Consider the following 18,182-nt stretch of genomic DNA (forward strand, 5'->3'; position numbering starts at 1 on the left):
TTTCTTCCAAAAATGTCAAAACACAATGTTCTAATATTGTTAGAACTTTCTTCCCATTTTCTCTTCCAGAATAAAATTTTGGCCAAATAAACCGAATTTAGCAAAGTGTTTTGATTTTGAAAGAACTGCGTATTCCATTGAGATACTCAGTTCCGTCAAAATTTCTCCAACGAGCTCTGATTTGAAAACTTCTAGATCTCGCACGTCTTGCCAGCGGCATCATTCCTAGAGAAACTAAGCTACTCTAAGATTTATTACTCAGCTGCATTTTGCATTTAATTTCCTCTTCTTACAGTGTGTTCCTGCATATTCTTAACTATGAAGGGTGAAGTCTGATCCTTATCTGTCTCATTCAATTGCTGTAGTGCCATTGCTCTGGAAAGAAAATTTGGGAATCCTGTCCTCTTATTGCATTAACAAGTTGTCTCCACGTTAGGGTAGAAAATACACAAAGTGTATGGTATTTGTTGCTCTGTAATTTTCTGTCATCACTACCACACTCCCTGACATTCAAGATCTCTGCCTGTTTGCACTTGGTCTGAGTTACAAATAGCACAGTTAAGTCATTGTCTGGCTTCTTTAATTGTCTATCTGTGAGTGCTCAAGCATGCAAGCTTTAAATTCACTTTCTGCAAGTGTTCATGTATGTAAATCTCCACTGCTTGTACGTTCATGGAAAGTGAATACAAAAGAGGCATAAGCACGGCCAAAATGAACTCATTTGAAAACCTGAGACAACACTCATGGAAAATGGTTTGTAGTACTCATCCAGCCTCTTACCAGAAAACCACATTTCTCACGTGTCCCTGCAGCGTCTCTGAACCTGGTCGGTCTCATTTCATGTCCCTGAGGTCTCACAGCATTGTTACTCTATACAGCTACCCAGCTCTGTACAGCCCGTGTGCTATGGCCACTACAAAACTCTTCCCCCGGGGACGTGTCCTTCCTAGTGCCCTGCTGGTGCCAGAGTGCGGTGGGGTGCAGCCCCCCGGGCTGAGATATTTTGTGCTTCTTTCCCAGCCAGTTGTGCCGCTTGCTTAAGAGGCTGCGTACTCCTCAGCAGCAACTGTGGGAAAGCACAGGAGATCAGGCAGTTCTGATTTACTCTTTACCTTTTCTTCAGAGCAAGAAAGCTCTAAGCTGTTTGGATTCTCAGCAGCATCACCAGCTAGACAGACAGACCAACCTTAGAGCACCTCTACAAATCAGGCAAAGGGGTTTGTGATTTTGACTCAAACCCAAGCAAATACACTTGCTTACTGTGCAGTAGCTGCATTTCTCAGTGAATTCCCGCTGCCTGCCTCGCTATTGATTAAAAATAGGATGAGTCTGGAGGTCCCTTTGTCTTGATCAAATAGGGAATGAGGCAGGCGAGTTGTAGTTGTGACAGCAACAGGCAGCCAAGAGGCTGCAGATCCCAGCTGACCTCCCCACACAAGCATCTCATGTCTCTGTCCCCGTGGCAGGGGCAACACAGGGGCATGGGTGAAGGCTTGTGCTGACACACCAGGCTGTGGATGTGGCTGATGTTTCGGGTGAAACCTCCTTCCCCACCTGCCATCCCTGCTGTCTGACTGGAGATGGGATTTGGCTTATTCTCATAAACCTCACATTTGCATTTTGCTTGTGTTTGGCAAGATGTGAGACTGTGTGAAATGCTCTTTTATGACTGATCTTGCTGACAATCTCATAAGCTAAAGGGTTTTCAGAACTTAAGTATACAGGGGCACAAGAACCACTCCATCATTTCCTTTTAAATAAAAATATTTATGATTTTCATAGTATGCAGCCATGTAGGGAAATCTAGTTACATGGAATAATGTTTTGAGCTTGTCCTGCAATTAAACAAGCATTTCTTACTCAGCTCTAGGTGTCTAATATATAAGAAGAGGACTTTATCTCAACCACAGTATTTCATTCAGGCTTTCAGTCTGTGCAAGAATATGGTCAAGCTCCCACTCTTGCCAGGTAGAGCAGTTCTTGCTCAGCAGGCACGAGTGCTCACTCAGTTCCCTGCACCAGTGGTTGAGTTCAGCTCACCTGAACTCAGAGGATCACTCCCTGGTCTACTAAAACATGGAGGTTTATTCACTGTTTAAGCCTTGCAGAGATTTTGGACTGCCAGAGGTGAATTTGCAGGAGCCCAATGGGGGGCCACATCTAAAAACCTGACAGGCCGTGAGCTATTAATCGACTCCATTTTCCTATCGGCAAGGTGCCAACAATAGCACTCACAATTTTTTCCAAAGTGCCACAAGATGGTGGGGTTAAAACCCACCTTCTGGGGGCTGCAGTCAGAAGCTTGCTGTGAATCTGTGCGAAAGTCATCGGCAGGCCCAGCCAAGCACATGTGGATGGCAGCAAGCATTGTGAGATGATGTGAGCTGAGTGGGGTTGTCGCTGCTCTGAGTGATTACACACTGAGTATTCGCGAGCTTGCCAGGGGGAATAAAATCGAGGGTGTTAAATGGAGTTCTGGCATCCTGCGGAGCGTATCACTGCTTCGGACTGTCCAGATGCTCGGCTGAGCAGCATCGCCACAGCTCTGTGGTGTGTGAGGAGGAGAGGAGGGCTGTGGGTATGTGCGGGTGAGGGAGAAGCGATAAAAGCTGTGCATCCGTGGGACAGTTGTGTTGGTTCTCTGAGGAGATGGCTGAGACACAAGGAAATCGTTCTGCACCTGGGTTCATTTTGTATGGACAGGAGAATTCCCTGGGCTGTGTATCCTTGACAGAAAAGGCACATTTCTATCACTTCATTGGATCACAGACAATAGGAATAACCTTCACACATTGCCCTTTTCTCTTTAAATTAGTAGTGATGTCCTGTTTGGTCGTGTTTGCCCAGTGCTTTATCTTGCTTTCTTCCTCAGTTGCCAACAGCTGTGCTCTCTCTCTTGCTCTCTTTCTCTGCCTTCTGCATTTCTCTCCTCTTGTTACCTTTCTTTATCTTTTCTTTTCTTTTCTTTTTTTTTTTTTTTTTTCCCTTTCTTCTTTCCCATACTTTGTCTTCTCTCTGTCCTGCTTGCTCCCTTTTTGTGAGATTATTTGGGAAGGAAGAGGGAATTTATAGCTCTCACTGGATTCTGTTACCAACTGTTCCACCCATCTGACCTCTCTGGATCTTGCAGTCCATGACTCCGTGCCAAATTGTAATGTTACCATAGTATTTGGGATCCCAGCAAGCATTGTGGCTTTCATTAGTTTTTAGTAATACCTCCCGTGTAGTTGAACATAGCCAACGGTGAGAAATGTAAAAGTACAAGTGCTTTTTGTTTCATCATGACGAGTGCAAAGAGCCAGCTCAAACCTGTGCCTCCAAAAAAAAAGGGGGTCTTACACAATGTGCAGGATTAGCCTGTAAAGGGCATAGGAGTGAACTGAATATTTTGCCTCTCAACCACACAACGCGACAACTTCTTGGAATCAGTAAAATCTCTTTTCTTTGTCTTTGCTAAAGACAAGAAAAAGGTGAAACTTTAGAGTAACAGACAAGGGGGTATGTAGGAGCACCGAGGTGAAATAAAGGTAAGGTACCAAGTGGACCAGACACACTGGCACAGTTTGTGTCCTTTGGAGTCGGTTCTGCTGGGCACTCCAAATGTCTTTGTGTCTCTCTGCCCCAGCCACAAGATGCTGGCCGTGCCTGTTCTGCTCAAGTAAATAATGAGCTCCCTGGACAGATGTGCTCTCACACCACCAGTTTCTTTCAAGACTAATCTAATGCCAATGATAAGCCGTGTTCCCTCAGTCCTGTTATGCACATTCAGTGTTTCCTTCTTTCTTTCCAGGGCACCCTGACGTTGAGCAGCCTTGTAAATCCAGTGTCCGAACGTGGAGTCCCAACTCGGCAGTCAACCAACACACGGTGCCCCCCGCCTGTCCTGAGCCGCAGGGCTGCTACCTGCAGCTGGAATTTCGTTATCCCCTGACTCCAGAGTCCCTCACGGTCTGGGTGACCTTTGTTTCCCCGGACTGGGACTCCAGCGGAGCGGTGAATGACATCAAGTTGCTCACTGTCAGCGGGAAGAACATTTCTCTTGGGCCGCAGAATGTCTTCTGCGACATCCCATTGACCATAAAGCTGGATGTGAGGCAAGTGGGCGAGGAGGTATACGGGATCCAGATCTACACGCTGGATGAGCATCTGGAAATCGATGCTGCCATGCTGAGCTCTGTTCCCCAGAGCACGCTGTGCACGGACTGCAAACCCATCCAGTACAAAGTCGTTCGGGATCCTCCTTTCCAGTTCGGATCTCCAGTTGTCATCTCAAACCTCAGCAGAAGATTTGTCGACACGTAAGTACTGCTTTCAGAGACTTGTTCAGAGAAAGATAATAGCTTCTTCTCCTCAGCCTGTTGATGTCTGGTATTGCTATTGAATATTAAGATTTTAAACTAGGTAGACATATCAAATATCTCCAAGAGAGGATATTCTCATAGTTTCTTTCTGTAAGGTAGGAACATAACATTCTGGTGAAATAGTCTGGTTTTTCATAGGTAGTTTTAAAGGAATTTCTTGGCTGGTTGTGCAGAAATGTAAAATTTGGTCTTTCCTTAACCAGAAAGGATATCACAAACTACCTGAGCTTTGATAAGTTGAATATTTAAGGTAACCTCAGGAGTAACATGGGCATAATTTCCTTAGAAATCTTCTCAAGGTAATATTTCAGTGGAGACAGAGACAGAATTGCTGTGCTGGAGCATTGAGACTTCTAATTCGCTCCTTACAAGAGAATACAAAAAATACAATTGCATGTTCAGGTATATAAACGGATTTCAGCTGCTTTCATTTTCTGCTTTCATGTGTCACTAACACAGACTGTGTTGCACAGTAAACATGTCAAATATGCTAGTTTGTTGTAGGGACTGAATTTCATCCCAGATGCAGTTACACTCAACTAGTCAAGGAATGTATGATTGTTGAGGAAAGCCTGTTTTCAAAATATTTAATGATTTTGCAGAGATCCATGATCTACCCATAGGCATTCTACAGAAGTAAGAAAAACATCTTCTGCATAACATGATTCCCTGGAAGTGATTCACTCATCTGTGGGAACAACATGAAACTCTTCTGAAAATGAACACCAGATAAAAGGAAACCTGCTAAGAAAACTGCACTCTAATTTAGAAAAGATGATCTAATTAGTACAGCTAATATCAAGGAAGCATACATCATTATGGTCTTCTGAAGCATATTTAAATATAATAAAAATGATTAATTAACAATTCAGTAATCATGAGCTGCCATCCCTTTCATGGTGCAATTACACAGCTCAGAAGATGCAAATTGTCCCTATGGGTTTCAAAATTCAAGGTAGCTCACAATAGTGAATATAAAAGCAAAACCCCTAACCTTGTTTAGGTTACTCATGTGCTGAAAGTTAAGCATGTGCTTAAGAGCTTTCTTGGGTTGTAGCCTTGTTCCAACAATTGCTGGCACTTAAAATGAGATGAATAGTGGCATATTGGAAACGTGGAAAATGGTAAATTTTCCCAGGGTTTTGCTGTGAAAGCATCTTTGCCTGAAACCTGGCCCACTCACATTGGAAAATGGGACTGGTTTGGTTTGAAATATTTGCATACCTTAGCACAAGTTCCCACAGAAACAGGTCCAGTTTTGAGTTCATAATAAAACATGAAAAAAAAAAGCCCAAAACACAACTTGTATTCTGAGCTCTATTCCCATGTCTTTTATTATGATTTTGTGGGTGACTTCTAGTTTTTAGCCATCTGAAGGGAAAAGGTGCTCTAACGATTAAATCAGTAGCCAGGGATAAATGGCAGTTTTCCTGCGTGGCATTGAATAAATCATGTAGGGTAACGTTACTGTACCTGTCTGCATGTCGCACCTAGTTATATAGCCAGCTAAAAATCAGACATAAAATTTAAGTTTGTCTTTCTGGGCTCTACCTGTGATCAGCAGACAGAAACAGCTGCTCCCGGAGGCTGGCAGAGCCAACCTAACCAAACACTCTAGTCTAGCTGGCTCAGGGTGCCTGTGTCTTTCCAGGGACTGCAGGGAAAATCCAGACAGTGAGCTCCGACTAGACACTTGGAAAGCTAAAATGAAGTCTTTAGTCACTGGGTAAGGAGTCAAAGATGCAGATTCTTTAAACACTTGTAGCTGTTTTTTATGCAGGACTTTGGCGTGTGTTTGAAATCTTGAAAAGCGGAGTGATGTTTTTTTATCCTAATACCCATATGTGCACAGTGCTTGTTCATCTTCTCCGCTGCTGGAGGTTCCTGCAGCTCTGTAGCCTGGTGCTGTGAGTCCAGGCTGCTGCTCGGCCGTTCCTCGAGAGCTGCAGAGTCGTGAACCTCTGCACGGGGTGGTGGATCTCTGGAAGAGGCAAAAGCAAGATGAGTTTAGCAAGATGAGTTTTCCATGAGCATCTTGTGCATAGGCTTGCCGCCGTCCACATGCTCTGTAAGCAGGGAGGAGGGGAAGGTGCTTCAGGAAAGGCAGGGACTGGGGTGCTGGGCTGTGCTCCTGCACATATATGTAGGGCTAAACACAGTGTGTCTCAGCCTTTTCTCATCTGCCTGTTTGTCTCATTCTGTACAGCTGGAATTTGGCATATCTGTGCAACCAGACGTTGCAACCCCTTTATCTCTGCAAGCCCCAAGCCAGTTACCCCTCCTTTTTATGCCTTTGCGTGTTTTCCATATGAAATAAAATGACACCCCCACATGTTCTATGGAAGGTTATTTTGAAGGCAGTCAGTATCTTTACTCTTGCCTCCTCTGACCTTGATCTTCACTTTCTCTTTTTCTCCCAAAGAAAATATTTGCTTGCACTGTTATCTGTGAGCAAGATCCTTTCCCCAGGTGTGGTGATGTTGAAAGAAAAATTAATTTCTCCTACCTTTTTCCCGTCAAAGAGAGGGAACTTCTCTTTAAGGTGAGGAGAGAGACAGCCTTTAATGGATAGCCCTTGCCTAGTCAGCAGTGGGTGCTCCGCAGAGGAGAGGAAATAACTACAACAGTGGAAACCTTTTATTAAGAAATGCAAAATAATGCCAGACCTTCTGTTCTCAAGCTGAATTTTAATCTCAGCTCTTGGCTCGAGCGGAGGCTAACAATCATTTCTAAGGAACAGGGCCTTATCCTTGGACCTAGAGAAAGCAGGCAAGGTACACATGCTTCCACCGAGAGCCGAGGGCCAGAATTACTGGTATTTGTGATACAAAATGAGACGCAGTGCCCAGGAAAAGAGCAGAAAGAGAAATAAACCGATGGGGGAAAAAAGAGGTCAGGGCAGGTGCAGCGCAGAACTGCTGAGTCTTCACACTGCCACGCGTGATAAGGAAGGAGCCTCTTCTGCAGGTCTCCAAGTCTCAGCTCACGATTTAATCCAAAGCTCGGGTTGTGCTCTTACATAGAGGGTCTCGCTGAGGTGGTTCTCTTGGAATAACATGCAAGATGGAACAGTGAACGTGGTAATCGCCTTGCCCTCCCTCTGGCCTTACAGGAGGGCTTCTGCTGTCACCGAGGTGCTCTCACATTCATTTGGAGCCACCATGGACTTTTAACACCTCGGTGAGAAGATAGCTCCCGTGATGGGAGGCTCTCCAGGGATGTCGCGGGCACAGCGAGGCATCAGCCCCCGGGGATCACCATGTCTGGCAGCAGGGAGCACAGCCTATCACCCTCTGGTAGCCAGGTTGCCAGCAGTGATCTGCGCTCTCCCCTTGGGCAGGCCAGGATGAGGGAGGCCCAGGGCAGTTCTGGAAAGTTGTCAGAATTACAGTGTCAGAGAATTGGAAATTTCTCCACCTTTTCTGCTCCAGACTTCATAGGAAACCTCAAAATGTGAGGACGCGTGGTGCATCGTGTCATCTCTGTAACCTTCTCTGTTCACCCGTAGAGTTTTTCATTGACTGAGGTAGCCTTAGAGTGCTGTCACAAAGCCCTGGTGCTGGTTTTGGTTATGCAGAGTTGAGCATCACTGAGAAGCAAATATGCTCTCCTGTTATGAGTTATTCCTACACTGATCAGTGCTTTATTTACCTAATGACACCTAGAGATGCTGCATTCATGCTTCAAAATAAAGGACAAAGAAACTGAGAGAGAAATCTGTATTTTCTCATATAGTGTGTGAGAAAATGTATTTCTTCTCAGATTTAGCTTTTTGTCCACCTACTTCCTTTTCAGTTGCTTGATAATAGAGGGGACTGGTCACCAACTGTGTGCAGCTACTGTTTAAGTAACTAAAGTATTTTTAAATATTTTGTTGGAGTCAGGAGTTCACTTCAGTGCTCAGCTTGCGAACTCAATGCCACTTTCTGTGTTTTAACTCAGCACCTAAGACGGTGGGATACAGATCTCACTAGGGCTTCTTGAAGTGATTGCAGAATGACTTGGAAATTACCGTCATCAAGATTGCAGGAATTTGGAGAGCTTGCTGTGGTATTGTTTGTGAGTCCCTAGCACTTCACACGCTTTATCTGAAACCATTGTTTGTTTCAGAATTTGCGTTATTGATGGCATTTGTGCTTGTTTGGTATCCAATCAGAAGAGGCCGTATGATATGTGATTTGTCAGAAACCCTAGGTGATGCGTTGTTGGAGATGGAAAACACTCCTTAGTCTGAATGTGTGTAAAATGTTTGCTAAATTCCTTAAAATATGAACAGGCAGAGAGGCTGGAGAATCAGCAGTGGCTATTTGTGGTGAGGGAGAATTCGCTGTGCCCAGTTATTGGTGGTGTGCCTTTTAGCCCCCCAACTCAATAGGAAGACTGTGTTCACATGAGACAAGCCCAGCTGAACAGAGGTCTAAAAAAATATGAATATCACAAAGATGATATGTAAAGCTAAGGCCCTGCTGAATGCAACACTAAAATTTCATGGCAACATCTGTCCTTATTATGGCATTCCTTCCTTCACATTCATCTTGAAGATCTATTTCTCTATTTTCTGAAGCTCTACCAGCCAAAGGAATGTATGATCTAAAGCAGCTGAAATGAATTGCCAGATCCATCTGTCATGAAGATAATTAACACCATATTTCCACCCAAACAAGATACAGATCACTGGGTGGATGTTCTCCTGATACCAAAAGCTGAAGCCCATATTATCATCATCTTCTGCTCACCCCTCCTCCACAGTTACCATGCCAAATCTCTCTTGATATGCCAGGAAATATTGGGGAGTATCTAAGATAGGACTGAAATGTTAAGAAAGCACTTTACACACCCAGATTTATCTACAAAAGCTGCTCGGTTGTCTGTGCGATACCGGCATGCTACACATCTGGATTCCCAACAGGCTTTAGAACTGTATATGGTATTCCAGATGTCCTTCTGCAACGGCGTGAATACTTACCCAGCAATCCTGGAAGTGCCTTGCCTTGATGCGTGCAAGAACCTCATATGCTTTTTTGTGGATATGCCCCACTGGTGGTTCAGAGTTATCTTGAAATTGAATAAATACAACCAACTGCTTCCATGAAATGAAGAGCTCTGAACTTACTCTGAATTTCTCGACCCTCCTTATACCAACGTATGCACCATTTTGAGACATCCAGTTCTGCAAATCACTTATACCTGCATTGTAACTCCATCCTTCTCTGTGTTGGCTGAGTCTATGTGCCAGCTCTGTTATCTGCAGGTAGTGGATTTTGGGGTTTAGATTTTTAACAAACATTTAATTCCTGCAAATATTTAACCTCAAGGTGGTAACTGAAAGATAAATTTCCATTACACTTCAGTGTTCCTTTCAATCCAACCAACTTCAGCTACTAGAAGTGCAAAATAGTGTCATCTCTTGTTGAGTCCAGAAGTATTTGATGCCTTCTATCACCTCTAGCAGTTCCCAAGACCTGCCATTATTAAAAGTGTTTGTTCCCTAGTCTTCATCTTGGAGGTTTCTTTCCCATAATTACACAATTCTCCAGGTTTTTTTCTCTCTAGTAATGTATTAAAGAGATCCCTGTCTATATCCATATGAAAGTCTACTGCTCATTTCCAGTAAAAACGCCTTAACCGAGCTTCAACATGAACAGATTGACTTTTATTCATGCTTTCTTGCTCATTTCTTTGCAGCTACTGTGTCACTAATGCGCAGTGCTGCATGGACAAAGCTATTTTGGGATCTCCCAAGGAGCAAACAGCCTTCTGTCCCTGTGCCCCGCCAGGTCTCTCTTACCCCTATAATATCCAGTTTCAGGTACAGTACTAGCACTTCTAGTTCTTGCCTAGTTTTTCACCCAGAGTCCTTGTTATTTGTCTCTGACCTGAGTTTTCCAGCTGGACTAACAGCCGTGCTTTCGCTGTCTGTAAGCCTTCACGTGTCAGTGAAGAGTTTCAAATGGAGTGGAGCTGCTTGTGGTCAGTTTGGCAAAATTGTGAAGTTTAATCTTCAGCTGGTGTACGACATCGCAGCAGTCCCAGAGTTCAGCAGAGGTGCTGGAGATTGCCAACGAGCATCCTCCTCTTAACGCCTCCCCGGCGCTCCCCAGCCAGCGCTGGGTGCGTTTGTTGTTGGCTCCTGCCTCGTGCAGCCGGTATCGATCACCGTGCTTCTCCCTGATGAACCTGAGAATTTCCCAAGAAGAAAAAACAAAAAAATAGTGGGTGATTTCCTGCTCCACACCTTCCCTTCCAACAGCAGGAAGCTGGCTGCCGGTCTACCTGCAGAGGTGAAGATGCTGACAGAGGCGAAGTGCTGGTAGGAGTCAAGTCCTCCCCTAGTAGCATCCTCACCTCCAGCATCCTCACCTAGGGAAGTTTTTTCCTCTCACCAAACAGTGTGGCCTCGTCTCTGACTTCCAGGGCAGGGAGGCAGCAGGGATGACCCATTCTGCTCCCCGTGCCAGGCAGGAGCCGTACCCCAGCTCATCCACCGAGAGCCCGGTAAAACAGAGAGAAGAAACCTACTTCTTTTCCATCCACTATTCCTGCCTCTTTCCTTCACATATGTTGTGCTGCTAAATGCTGAGGTAGTGGCTGTTATTATTTATAGCTGCCAGTAGTGCACTGGGTGCTTTGCAGAAAAAATACACCAGGTGCATTCTTTCAAAGAGCTCACAATTAAATGTTAGAGGCTAGCAGTGCTGCTGCTCTCAGGGACTGTACATCTCCATTTGGCTGATGTGACTTGACAGCTGGAAGCCACATTCTGATGGCTTTCCTTCTTTCTCTCTTTCTTCATTAAAGGTGCCAGGTTATCTGTGCGAACAAATAAAACCTGCTTCCTGACCCCACACACAGAACAGATACAGCAATTTTTTCCCTTACCACCCTCTGCCAAATTGCCTTAACCCTGCCCTGGAGAAGAGAAAGAACAATTTGATGGTCTGTGCCCATTCAGTAGGCAGTTTTTCTGCTAAGCCTGTGCAAAGATGCCATTTGGTGCCAAGTGTAGTGATAGATTTGTGATTCTTCGCTGTTGCGGTTTCTTATGTAACGCTGTAGCTATAGCTGGCACTTGGCAAAATCCGTAGCTCCTGTTCTGGCTCAGCCGCACATGATGCAAGAATAAGGTAGTAAGGGTGGTTTGTATCTTCACAGCTTTGCGATCTTGAAATGGGGCAGCCAGAGTGATTTTTCAGGCTGTGTTTAACTTCGAAATGCACCATTGCTCTGAGTGACGCCCAGTCGCCTCTCAAGGAAATGACTCGAGAGCATGGGGATAGCCAGAAAACAGCGGCTGCCCCGTCTGGGGAGTGACACTTTGCTTCAGGAGAGACAGGGAACAGCTCTGCTCCCTCCAGGGACTCCCCGGGGACTGCTCTGCGTAGGACTGATGTCTGCAGTGGAGCTGGAGCGATGCACAGAGCCCGAGAGAGATCAGACCTGCAGACTGCAACCTAGCCAGGTGCCCGTGTCCCTGAAAAAGTGAATGTTAACTGCTGTCCTCTTATTAACCAAATAGATACTATTAGAAATTGATATACTTAATCACTCCCAGCCAGGCTGGAATTTGAACTCCCGACCTAGAAGTAGTAGCAGAGTTTTCAGCTGCAGGGGAAAAAAAAAAAATGAAGGTCAAATGAGACTTTTCCTGCGGGGTGAAATAATTTATTGCAGGTCTCAGATATGTGGTAAATTAGGGTGTGCATTATCTCATGGATAATAATTTCTCTCTGATGTTTGCCTCCTTGTGTGCATCTTTATTTTGGGCTCTAAATAAGATAAGAAGTACCAGAAATCTCCCAGGAATAACAAATGCATTTTCTTTGCTTGATTGAGGAAAGAAATATTGGACAGACATGTGTTATGCAACAATTTAAAAATAACTCTCTTGTAAAACTTGGAGTGAGCCTCAAATACCGCAGAAGAAGCAGCAATGTGTTACCTACCTTTTTATCAGCAGCGTCAGCCAGTACAGCTTTTTTTTTCCTGCTACTTTTCCTGAACTATTGGCCTGATCATTTCCCGGGCGCTTTATTTTAAAATACTTTCCTAGGAAATAAATTTCAAGTTTCTGTTAAACTTGAAGCTATCCTCAAATGGGAAGTAACACTGATATATCTGTGCTGTCCTTAATACCGTATTGGATAGCACAGTGACAGACAAAGCAAAGCCCTTTGGGTGCCTCATTGCATGGTGTGCAAAGCATTGAGCACGGTGCCAGCCCAAAGCATTCTTGGTATGGTTGCTTCACCCAAACCTGACCTTGCTCTTTTTGGCCAGGATCTTCTAAAATGTGGAGTGGTGTGGGGCATTTCCACGCTGATGCCCAATTCCAACATTTTGCCACATCTCCTTACGATACGAGAGGCAAAGTGGAAATTAAGCTCAGTCTTTGCAAATCGTACCCCACTGAGGGTGCGTGGAATTGGACACCCCAAATTACCAGCCGCTACTTAAAATACTGGCCTTGAGAGCTTGGTGCAATAAACCAAATCATTTATTCGCAGTGGTACAGATTTTTTTTTTAAATGTAAGACCAGTTGCAGATGTAATGACAATAGAGGAAATTAGCTCATGATGGGATTTTAGAAAGAGGCTAGTGGAAATATGTTCAGTAATGTTCAGTTATTAAACCATTAAAGATCCCACTGGAGACCAGCTAGTAGGATTTCTCATAATCTGAAGTGGCTTAAAGCAAAACACAGAGCCCCTAAGGAGGGAAATGACAAAATGTTCCTTTGGAATAGTCACCTCATCTCCTCGCACATCTCTGTGGGCTCTGCTCTGCGGCGTGCGTGGCACCACATACGTCTCTGACATACGCACGTGGAGGCACAGGCCCCTTCCCTGGTCCCAAGGAGCAGCGTTTTGGGAGGACGCAGCCTCTGTGCCCGTGCCCTCTGAGGCCGGGCTTCAGTGAGGAGCACTGGTAGAGGTGGAAGCCGAGAAAACTGCAAACATCTGTGGTCGCTCGGGGCCCAATGTAAGCCTTGCTGAAAATAGACGCAATAACTTCCCCTGGCTGCTGAAGCCTCTGGAGCAGGCGCTGCAAGTGGCTGCTCCCACGGCTGGGTTTACCCTTTCGGGGGGATTGCACAGGAACAGGAGGGTAGTAAGTCCTGACAATCAGGTCTTGGCTCAGGCCTGTTGAGAAGTCCTGGAGGTCACTCTGGCTTCAGAGAAGCTGAAGGACATTGTCCTGCCAAGCTGAAGACCCTAAGCTGGGAGAAACCTTCCCGTGAGGAGAGCTGAGCCTGGCGAACCATCATGGAGCTGAGGGAGCTGCCGAAACACCCCAAGGTCCGGCCATGAGGTATCGGCATGCCAAGGGGTGGCTGCTGGGCTCCCAGCCCCGTGCGTGTCATGCTCCAGACACTTGTGCAACAACGTGGTGTGTGCTGCTGCTGGAGCCCATGGGGCTGCTGCTGCTGTGGGGAGCTTGCGGCGGCTGCACGGCACGGCCCGGACGTCGTTAACGGGCCTGAGTAATCAGGCACTGCTCATCGAGAGGCACGATGCAACAGGCAAGGGTTCGTCGGTGACGATGATGGCCTTTACAGCAATTAGCCTGTCCTAACCTGCCTGCTGGTGCACCGAGCACAGTGCCCTGGGGGGGTGGATGCTGGCCCCGTTCCCTGGAAATCAATAGCAATGTGCTGATCTCCTGCCGCCGAAGGAAGGCTTTCTGTGGGTCAGGGCCCACATCTTTCCCTCCTCGGTCCCAATGTCAGAGCCTTCCCTCCCTCAGCGGCCAGGCCTGAGCTGCCAGTCGAGAAGTGCTCCTGTCTCAGCCTAGGGTCTGATCACAGCCGTGAGGAACTGAACAAAACAGATTTTCCCCCTCCTTCCCTGCTTCTAATAGCAACCAGGTGCTCTGACACTTAACCTGTGCACTGCCATGAAATTGCCTGTCTGGTGCAAACACCCACGTGAGGCCCCGGGCCCCTAGCATTTACATTACCCTGGTGTTTGTAACCCAATCTGATTTAGATCCTGCATCTCTATCATCCACTTGAAAAGTTCGCATGGTTGTTTGTGTTGTTGTTGTTGTTCAACCAAGGAAGTAGAAAACTGACTGTTGAAGTTTATTTTTTTTTTCTCGTAAGAAGAGAAAACAATGATCAAGAAATATCTTTCAGGCCTTGGCCACAAACTTTGTTTTTTATTAAATGTGCTACTGTGTTTTAAATTGGTACCAGGGCAAATACTTGGACGATTATATCAAAGCCTGCTGGAGTTAATCAGTTGCATGTATATCTATATGTTTGCTACTTTACAAACTTACGATTCTCGCATGAAGGACAGAAGTGAGGGTTCTGTTTGAAGACAAATGTTCAGCGTGCCCAAGGTCCTAGCCAGAGCTGGGATTTGGGAGCTGTGTGCTGCGGGGAGCTGCTCGGGGCAGCACATGCCTTTGGGCACGACTCAGGGGAACAGGTCTGCAGCTCAGCTGCTGGGGGTTAAACCCAAGGGGTCTCACTCCAGTCTTTAAAACTGCTTCAGTTTTCTCAGTTACACCAGTGTAAGCAAGAGCAGGGCTACATAGTTAAGTGGCTATTTGGATTTTGTGGCAGTTATGAGAGGTGGTGGTGACTTTGGTTTGTGGAAGTATTTTGTGGAGCAAAGGATATTGTCCTTTTTCTACCAGATTTGATTGCTCAGCCTTTGACTTCAACCTTGAATGCATGAGGTCTTTCTGGTGTCACAGAAACGGGTGAGGTGGTTATGTTAGGTGTTACTGGAAATGCCTTCTTCACACAGCTGGAAGCAAAAATTGAATTTGGCCATCATCTTGATGCACCTGCATTGAATGGTGAAATGCTGGCCTTCAGGTAGTTAAGCAATCTCATAGCAGAAAGAGTTCACCTGTCATGATCTGTTCAGGCCCAATGCTGCCCTGTTGTCCTTCCCTGGAAAAGCCCAGTCCATGTTTAAGCAAGGCTTGGGAGCAGAAATCCACCGTCCAGTCCCCATCCTCACATCCAGACAATGGACACTCACGTGATACTTACACTGCCCTGTTTTGGTTTGCTCATAAACGAGCAAATCATAAAAGAAAGCTAGAGGGCACAGAGCAAACCCACTGCCTCTGTTGGGACCTAACTTATCAGGAGTAGAGTGAAAAGCTTCTCCAAGGTTGCTTTCTAGGTATTTATGTCTTCTGAGTCAGCCAGAGAGGGCCAGGAGCCTTGTTCTGAGGCCTTTGCACCTGCCGTGTTGCTGGGCTTATCCAAACAGCCAGAGATCGGAGTGCAGCTGAAAAAACAGCCCATGCAAGAGCTCTGGATTTTTGCCGTCCTTCTTTTGTTTACAGGATCCCACCCCTCCTTTCTCCCAACTGCAGAGTCGGGCAGGAATTCTCTTCATTATCTTCTGCCATGCTTGTCATGCCATTTTTATTAAAAGAAGGAAAGGCAAGGCGAGGGGAGTGCGTGTGAGAGAGGAGAAGATGAAAGAACGGTCCTATATAGACAGTCAATGGCAATGCAGGAAAAAGGAGGGCAGCCGGGGAGCGAATCTGTCCTGAAATGACCTCTTCCCCTGAGTTGCTCTTTATCCGTTGCTTTTGGAGCACCTGAAGGCGGGGGATCCTGCAAACACCACAGTGGCATCACTGAGAGGCAAAACCCAGCAGAGGTTCATGAGCAGCAGTGACGGGAGCAGTGCTCAACTCCTTGGAGCCAGAAGCAGGGTGCCCAGGTCACTGCGTGGGGCTGAGAGGCTCCAACCATATCTGAGCGGTGAATTAGTGAACTTTTGGGGTATTTGGGACCTCTGTAGATGACCTTGGGTGTTTGGGTGCCTGTGCATGACTGTGAGCAGCACAGGGAGAATCGACTGGACAGCTCCAGGCTGCGGAGAGCAGGACTGGAGGCAACACAGACTTTCAGCTCTGCTGTGCATCCTCATACTCAGCCCGCTTAGAGCAGCTGGTCGAAAGCATTGCAACCACTGCCAATGGGAGTTGTGGCTATTTGCTGCCAGCAGATTTCCTGTTTTGCTCAGGGAGGCTTCCTTGCTAGAGAAGAAGAGCAAAGGCGACGGTGTTAGAGGGACACGGTGTTAGAGGGACATGGGGATTGTTGGCAGACCGGGCTCACACTGGCTGCAGAGAGCTGTTCAGGAAACACCGTCTTTTGGCTCAAGGCTTTGGAGCCTATTGAAGACCAAAGCAAGATGGGTCCTTTGCGAGGATGCTTGGGATGCAGGATTTGCATGTTTCACATAACAGTTCCTCTGACAGACATAATTTAGCTGGAGATGCCTAAGACCTTGTCATCTTGTCCTTAAATAACAGGAACACTGTCTGCTTTCATTGCTTTATGGCCATTTGTGTTTTCATAGGGCAGAAACTGGGATCAGCCCTAAGGATATTTTTAATTTTGTTGGAAACAGGAGTCTGTTCTGTTAAAAAAAAAAAAAAAAAAAAAAAAAAAAAAAAAAAAAAAAACACTTTATGCTCTTATTTGTAGTAGGAAAAGCCACTATGGTAGGGAGAAGGGAGCAGGCCACTTGCTTTCCCCCAGTGCTTTCACTGCATCTCAAGAGCCATGCCATGTCCTTGGGTGCTGCAGCCCTACCATGGGCACAGAACTGGTGGGACTGTGTCAGCCCTTGCAGGTCTGCTGGCACTTGAGGTTCAGCAGGGCATCTATATTGCACCTGTAAATTCAATCATCCTTTAAACCCACCTTGGTCTGAGTACAAAACTACTTCCCAGAGCTTCCTGGTTTACAGGAACATGCAGTCTGAAAGCAAACGTCCCTCACCCACAGGACACAGCAAGTTGAACTCAACTGCCTGGCCTCTGCAGAGAAAACAGGAAAAGAATTAGAAGGTTTTATATTTCCAACCCTGGATCTGCCACTTGCCACAGCAGACAGAAGAGTAGCCCTCATGGTATTTTGCACGGCACGCTCTAATTCCCCCTCTAAGCAGAGGGCTTGAGTCATTGCTTTTTAATAAGACTGCCTCCCCACGGGCGGAAGCTGCAGCGATCAATGCGGCTTACTCAGTTCTCGAAAAGGTCATTAAAAGACCATAGATATAAATTTAAAAGAGTGTTTGTTCACATCCTTAATGTTAAAGATGTTCTTCTGTCTCACTTCCTTAAGCAGCATCGCGTGAAGGCGGCGCGTGTCGGACCTGGCTGACAGCGGAGTGGAAAGAGCGTGTTATCGCTCTCAGTGCCATCGGCTGCGAGGGCAGGCGGGAGGGAAAATTAATGGTCAAAATCTTGCTTTTATCACCGCTTGGAGCAGCACTTGTCTTGCTGACATCTCCAGATAGAGTCTGTAACATCGACCTTGGTGCTCCATAACTATATAGGAGAGAATAAATTCTCTTTTTTTTCCCTTCCTTCCTGCACTTCTTCCTCACTCTGGTACTGAGTTACTGCCCTAAGTATTGCACCTACCTTCCCTTTAGCAGGTATATTTTTCTGAAATGTGGGTACTGTGAAGGAATGCTAACAATCTGAGTAGCTGCAGATGCCATACATTTACCAGGTCAGACAGTCAGCTGCCATCAGGGTTTTGCTGCTGGTTGCACTGGGCCAGGGTGAGCTGAAAGCTCAGTGGCTTGAGTTTGAATTTCTGACATGACTTTCTTGCCCCAGTCCAGGCAAACCTCCAGCTGGGGCTGCATGGTGATGCTGGAGCAGCCGTGCTCCCCCTTCTTATCTCTGCCAGCCATTCTCTGGGCATGGCGGGTCGCTTTGTTGGTCCTGCCCTGGCTGTGACAGCCTGGAGGTTGTGAAATGCGAGGTTGCTCTCAGCTGGGCTGTCCAGAAGGGGAGCAGGGATGAGGACGGTGATGGTTCAT

General features: G+C 46.2%; 1 protein-coding gene across 1 annotated transcript in view; it reads left to right on the plus strand.

Annotated features, from left to right (window-relative positions):
• Nucleotides 1-18,182, plus strand: part of PAPPA (pappalysin 1) — a 181,507-nt gene that overhangs the window by 70,059 nt on the left and 93,266 nt on the right. The window contains exon 7 of the mRNA XM_082775516.1: nucleotides 3,791-4,298. Within this exon, the coding sequence (XP_082631642.1) occupies nucleotides 3,791-4,298 (508 nt within the window). The remainder of the gene's footprint in view (nucleotides 1-3,790; nucleotides 4,299-18,182) is intronic.

Source organism: Aythya marila (assembly GCF_965140915.1).
Source record: "Aythya marila genome assembly, chromosome: 19".
NCBI classification, from domain to species: domain Eukaryota; kingdom Metazoa; phylum Chordata; class Aves; order Anseriformes; family Anatidae; genus Aythya; species Aythya marila.